Genomic DNA, 7,031 nt, shown 5'->3' with positions numbered 1-7,031 from the left:
TTGACAACTTAATTCAGCGGGGCGATCAAGTATTCTCCAACCCTTTAAATCCCGGAAACCCATCTTACCATTATCATTGGCTCGACATAACTGCTTCCAACGAATCTTATTCTATGTCAACATACCTCGCCAACATAATTTACTTATCAATAACTGCAATGATTTACACAGTGAGACAGGAAGTCGGAAAAGATTCGTTGAGCATATAGGTGAAGCTTGAGCCACTGCCTTAATGAGAACTTCACGGCCCCCAGTTGAAAAAAGCTTTCCTTTCCACCCTTGTGGTTTTCTCCATACCTCTTTCTTTCACCTCATCAAAAATCCGAGCTTTACTCCTACCCACACAAGCTGGGAGGCCCAGATAATTTGAGTAAGCATAATCTCGACTCATACCTAATCGAGACAGTACCAACTTCCTCATACGAGGAGTAGAATTAGGACTGAACAATTTTTGTAAATTAATAACATGACCAGAAGCCCTTTCAAAATGTGTTAGCAAGTCATTGATCTCAGCACAACTAGTCTCACCAACAGTAGCAAACAATAAGCTATCATCGGCAAAAATTAAGTGAGTGAGATCGGAGCTCCTTGACTGCATTTTATCCCTTTCAACCTGCCTCCCCTCACACTCTCGCAAAAGAGACTGAATAAAGGAGGATTTGTGGGATGTCCATTGATTACAATGAAAATTTGGGATGTGGTCAGATAGCCCATTACACGCTCAATCCAAATTTATGGAAAATTTGCGATTACTTCCACAAGGAACAGCCATTTCACCAGATCATAAGCCTTACTCATGTCCAACTTCAGAGCCATTAAACCTTTCCTCCCTCTTGATCGACGTTTAAGAGTATGAACACACTCAAAAGCCACAATTATATTATCTTTTATACGTTGGCCCGGAACAAAAGCTGTTTGTTCGGATGAGTTCATTTTCAAGAATAACACTTCAGTATTAAAGCCACAAAAAAATTGATGTTTTAAGCTATCCCTTTCTCTTAGGTCATCTCCAACCACAAAATATATTTTGATGTAAATTTTACATTAAAATAGTGCAATTTTTGCACCAAATATAAGATACATCTCCAACCTACTTATCTCAGATCTCACACCAAAAAGAATATTCTCGAAATATTCTTAATTATTAATAATTAACATAAATAAATAAATATTAATAAATTCAATAATTAAACATTTTCTTATAAAATTAATAATGAATCATAATTAATTTTTATGCTAAATATAAAATTATTAAATTAATAAAACAAATATTAAATTATTATTTGTATATTATTAATAATTATTAAAAACAAATAAATTTAGTAAATAAAAAAATTTATGGCACCAAATTTGGCGCAGGGAATGGAAGGTAAAAGATAGCGCCCCCATTGGAACAATAAACCCTGCAAGGTTGGAGAAACCCTCGAGACCTGAAAATATTACTCGTATATATTGATGTCCTTACACTTTGAATCATTGCCTAAAAAAATAGCCCAAACTGTCAAATGCAATTAAACACTAAATTTTTATGTTTAAAAATTCATCATGATTTCAATTACATATAAATAAAATATAGAATAACAAAAATACTTTTAATCTTCAATTATAATAATAATCATATTTTATCCCAAACTTTATAAGGATATATAAAATGCTGGTTAATGATTTTTATATAATTGTTGAATGCAATAATTTTCGATATTCGGAGAGCGATCGAATCGTGACGTTTGAGTTGTTGTATGGTTTGTTAAATTGAAGTTGTATTGTTACCACCAGATATAACTTTTGATAAGTCGACAATCACTTGGTTTTATTATTAGTATCCAAGTTAAGAAAACATGTTTGATTATTATGGATGAAATGTAATGAGAGAAGTATTGTTGTGGTGCAGTAATTGATCTTACTGGAAGAGCGATTGAACCACAACACTTGAGTTACTATTCATGTTAAAATATTAGATTTTCATCATTATCACCAGTTATAAATTTTAGTAAAATGACAAGTTTTGTGTAAGTACATAAAAAAAAATTAGGGTGAAACCAAAGTTTTGTCTCAAAGCTTGGAATAAATACAAAATACATTAAAATTGAGACTAAAATAAGATTCTTATCAGAACATCTCATATATATGGCCCAACTCCTTACCATGACCCAACAGGCCCACTAGTCTTTACCCGTTGAGAAGGTCCGGATATCTAAAAGTGAATAAATTTATTGATAGCAAATCTTGTATAGGACACTTGCAATATTTTTTTTATGAGCCTACATGTGAAATTATCCCAAAATTAATGCTCTCAAGGTTGATATTCTCATTTTAAATAAGCATAGCTGCCAAAACGTAATGTAAGTGGATTATTTTTTGCTTTTGTCGTTTAATTAGTTATATTTTGGTTTTCTTCCGATAAATTTGTTCTTTGTCTTTTATTTCTATTTCACTTGAATATTGAGAGTCAGATATGAGATTGGACACATCAACAATGTCTTGTAACATGTCACTAATATCAGACTACAAGTAAAAATTTAAATTTTTAGCAAGAAGATATCACCATTTAATATAAATAAGGTCTAATTCCTCTTGTTTTATATAATATCCTAAAAATTTCAAATATTTACATAGAAACTGGGCTAAAATTGAGCAAGAAAAGAATTAAAGTGCTTAGTTTTTTAGTGTTCCAATTTCAGGATTTTTATGCGAGAAAAATGCATTTTTTTTTCTTGTAACTTGTATATTTTTTTATTTTTGGTGATATTACCGATCAACTCATGGTCTTTAGTCATCCACTAACATTCAAATTTCTTTTTAATTTAGCTTTTTTTTTAATCCGAGTGCTGACGTGACAATGATATCATCCATGTAAGAAATTTCTATTGTCAAGTCAGCAACTTTTGGTGATTTGTAACGCCCTGAAAATTTAAAGGTCCACGCGAACTACATGCATGCAATTATTAAATTTCTTGTGTAATTCAATTAATATTTTTAATTGCATAAATTAAATATGGTGTGCATATTTACATATTTAAAATATATTTTTCTACATGATTGCATTAAAATGTATTTTTAAAGGTTATTCGAGTTGCGATCGAGAGATGAAGACTGAGAGCTGAAAAATAAAAAAATGTTTTTATTAAAAAATTTATTTTAAATTTTTAAAATATGGATGATGCTTTTTATTAATTTTGAAAATAAGGAGTTTTGAGGTGATTTTATAAGCCGGGACGTAAATTTTATCGGTGTTGGTTTTCCAACAAAAATACAAAAATTTTGGCAATCCGACTAATAAATTCACAAACATATTTAAACAAAACTATTTTAATATTTTAATTAAATTCTAATTAAGAATTAATGGGCCTAAATTTATGCTTAATGGGCCTAAGCTTAATTAAGGAATTATTAACTATAAAATATGTTAACCCCCCCAACCCCTACACAAAACTCACGCCACACATCCCCAAAAACTCCTCCAAATAAACGACTCACACACATATAACAATTTGAAGTAAAAGTCGAGAGATCAAGGGGGAATTCAACATAGGGTCTTGTCGCTGTTCTTCGCAATTGTCAACAAGAATTCGTGCGTTAAATATGCAAAGATACGCCATATTCTCCTTTTCACTCATCATTCACACCATAGTAATTATTTACAATTCGTTTTGCTTGGAAAACAAGAGGCGCTTTTATGCTTCTCATTTTTTTACATGAACATGAATTTAAAGGTTTGATTTTTGATCCAAACCATGAGTTTTATGCACTATAAGGGGCTGCCATGATTAGGAAGGGTTAAGGGAATGTTTACACATGTTCTAATGTCCTAGGAAACTCACGCACGGACTGTACATAATAATATAACAAGCTGGACACCAGAAACATGAGATTATGGCTTGGGGCTCGGATTGTATTGGCTTTGGTGGCTGGGGCCTGGGCTAACTAGGGTCAAGTGTGGGTCAGGGAAACAGTCCTAGCCACGCTAGTACTCGAGACCAGGGGCTGGGGAGGAGTCCTAGCAAGCTAGGACTCCACCCGAGAGCTTCAAGGAGAGACACGCAGGTTCAGTAGCTTGTGCAGGGAGAGAGGCTCGGCCAAGGGGCTTTGGGTTGGGCTAGGCTAGGTCCTTAGGATCCTAAGAGGGTGCACAAGGGTCCAGGCAGGGGTTGGTGCGGCCTGGTTGGTTGCTGGTCGAGAGGGAACGTGAGGGGAGCATGGCAGCATGTGCTACGCGGGAGGTTGCTGTCATGGGAAGTGCTTCGGGCGCGAGTTCAAGGGCTTGGGCTGGCCTCGGCTGGGTCTGGACATGGTCCAGGGAGAGTTAGGTTCATGAGGGGTCGAGGGTTAACCAGCTGGAGGTGTCCTAGTTGGCTAGGAGTCTTGGTGAAGGGTAGGAGTCACACACGCACACATGCAGGTTTTTGGGTCGAGTTCCAGGAGGTTTTTGAGCAGGCCAGGGCTGGTTTTTGGGCTGGGCTTGGTCAGTAGGCTGCCCAGATGGGTTGGCTTGGGTTTGGCTCAAGGTGGCTCAAGTATTTTGGGAGATGGCTCGGCGTGTTCCTCGGAGGGTCAAAAACGAGATTTTAATAACAAAAATTGAATCCATGGGTCCACGGGTGTGGCTCATGACTTGGAAGGGTAGAATAAATAATAAAAATGCCATATTTAAAATTTGGTTCAAAATAATGAGTTTTAGATTTATCCGAGATTTAATCGCCGCACGAAATCTTAATTAAAGAATTAATTAAAACGCCTAGATTTATTCTTAATAAAATTTGGAAAAATTATATTTAAGCTCAAATAATAATTAAAAATCTTATTTTTTTATTTGGGAATTTTATATTAAGGTCTGGTTTAATTCGGGATTAAAAAACGTTAATATGTTATATCAAAAGATTAATTTAAAAGTCATCGATTTAAGCTAAATAAAAATATGAGAAAATTAATGTAAGCTTAAATAATTATTTGGGACATGTTAGAGTCAATGAAATAAGAAAATGTCGAAAATGTGAAATTTTACGTCTAGGGGTAAAACAGTCATTTTACACCTAGAAATTAGTAAACGTCATGGCAGTGTCCTGAATGCTGTTTTATATGTTAATATGATTATTTGGAATGTTTATGAATTTTTATATGTTAAAATATTATTTTAAATGTTCATGGATATGTATATGTTAAAATGTTATTTTTAAAAAGTTTATGGATTTTATGGTTTAATTATGGACATTTAAAAGACATGTTGCATGCTTGGTTTAAAATAAAAACGTCACACGCATGTTTAAATTTTATAAAGTGATGATAATATGAAACGTTGAAGGAAGTGAAATAATTGTGATTAATACGATGATATGTTCAAAATTTCGTGAGAGTTATGGTCTCAGTGAGAGCCCGACGATCGTGTTTCCTTGGATACAGATATGAATATGTATATGTATACGATGATATGTTAATACATAAGTCCAAGGCCCAGTTGACCGGTGAGAGTGTTGCTGGTGTCCCCACCGCCCAGTACTGTGGTTACATATAGATGAATCCATCGCCAACACATAGAGTTAGACGTAGATGAACACGAAAGTAACAATTAACAATCTGAATTCAACGAAAGGAAAAATGAATACGTATATGTTGATGATAAGATGAATATGAATATGTTGAGGATGACATGAATATGTTTTTGAAAATGTTTATGAAAAAGGATCATGAAAATGTTTTTAAAAGTTTATGCATCATGACAATGTTTACGAAAATGTTCATGTTTGAAGTTTATGCATGTCATAAAAATGGTATTTTTACGTAAAAGTATTTTCACTGTTGCTTGTGATTTTATACGTATTATTTGGTATCAAGAATATGATGCGTTGAGTCTTTAGACTCATTAGGTGTGATTGATGCATGTGATAATGATAATAATGATTATGGAGGTCTTGATGGTTGACTTTGCTGAACTGAAGGTGTACATAACCCGAGGACCGACGCTAGTTTTTCGCACTAGTTATGATTTATAATTTTAAGTGATGTTAAAGATATTTTTACGACGATTTATTTATGAGTGATTTTTTAGAGGTTATAGTATGAGCTATACCTTTCAAATATTATTTTTAGGTTTAGTAAAATGTTGGGTAATTTTATGATAATCTATTTCTTTTTGTTTTCAAATTATAGTTGGTTGATTTATTTTAAAATGATGTCAAAAATATTTTATGGTTCGGTCGAATGCTATGTGAGGTTTAAAAAAAATTCTAGCACGTTTTAAGAAAATGAGTAGCAGACGTTTCAGTTGGTATCAGAGCAATGGTTCTGTAAAGGGTTCTGCCACCATCAGTGCCGGGAAGCTCAGTCGTCAAGCCTCAAACTTGTAAGTTTACATGCTTTATATGACTTTATGATGTTACCAAAATAATTATATGAATTATATGTTTACGTCCCATGTTTAATAGTTTTATGATAATATATGATTTATATGCTTTAGAATTTTTATACGTGATACGATATTAAATAAGAAATTATTTGATTTCAATGCATGTTGGCTTTGTGGTGGAATTGGACTATGTTTATTTTTGGATTTTAGTATTGACGTTCTACTTTTTGGTCCATAAGTTAATCGTGAATATTATGAATGTTTTTGGGACACGTAGATTTTCTAAGAAAATATTTATGATTCAGGGTTACTAGTTGAATTAATTTTTTGGAATTACTCATAAGAAATAATGATTCGAGGATTTGCAATGACTTGTGAGTAAGAGAATGTATAAATTGAGATTTTAAGTTTTGATGAAAGATAAGATTGGTTATAGGAATTGATTTTTGGGTAAATAAATTTAAATTTATCGAAATTATGTTATGAGAAACCTGTAGAAGGAAATTAAGAATGCCAAGAACTTATGGGTTAATAGTAGGATTTTTGAAACTAAGGACCAATTAGGATAATTTTTGAGGAAATTAAGAATTGATTTTGCAATTGTTAAGGAATTTGGGGACTAGTTTAGCAATAAGTGAAAATTTGAGATGTCTTGGTTATAACGTTATAAAGGATGTGAATCAAGGGTTTC

At 33.0% G+C, this 7,031-nt stretch overlaps 1 protein-coding gene across 1 annotated transcript; it reads right to left on the bottom strand.

The window, feature by feature from the left end:
* Positions 1–241: 241 nt before the first annotated feature.
* On the bottom strand, positions 242–933 carry LOC142544467 (uncharacterized). Its single transcript, XM_075651513.1, has 2 exons — positions 754–933; positions 242–643 (listed from the first exon to the last, which is right to left on the bottom strand). The coding sequence occupies exons 1-2, from the start codon at positions 931–933 to the stop codon at positions 242–244; spliced, it is 582 nt and encodes a 193-aa protein (XP_075507628.1).
* Positions 934–7,031: the final 6,098 nt, after the last annotated feature.

The sequence above is a fragment of the Primulina tabacum genome, chromosome 5 (assembly GCF_025594145.1).
Source record: "Primulina tabacum isolate GXHZ01 chromosome 5, ASM2559414v2, whole genome shotgun sequence".
Classification (NCBI taxonomy): Eukaryota; Viridiplantae; Streptophyta; class Magnoliopsida; order Lamiales; family Gesneriaceae; genus Primulina; species Primulina tabacum.
The sequence above is the reverse complement of the archived record's forward strand: the minus strand, read 5'-3'. Positions and strand labels throughout refer to the sequence as shown.

Bases quoted from the DNA above. Each gene is read 5' to 3' on its own strand.
- LOC142544467 (XM_075651513.1), bottom strand. From the start codon at position 933: ATGAACTCATCCGAACAAACAGCTTTTGTTCCGGGCCAACGTATAAAA. The intron at 644-753 runs GTAATCGCAAAT...TCCTTTATTCAG, and splicing joins AATGGCTGTTCCTTGTGGAA to TCTCTTTTGCGAGAGTGTGA.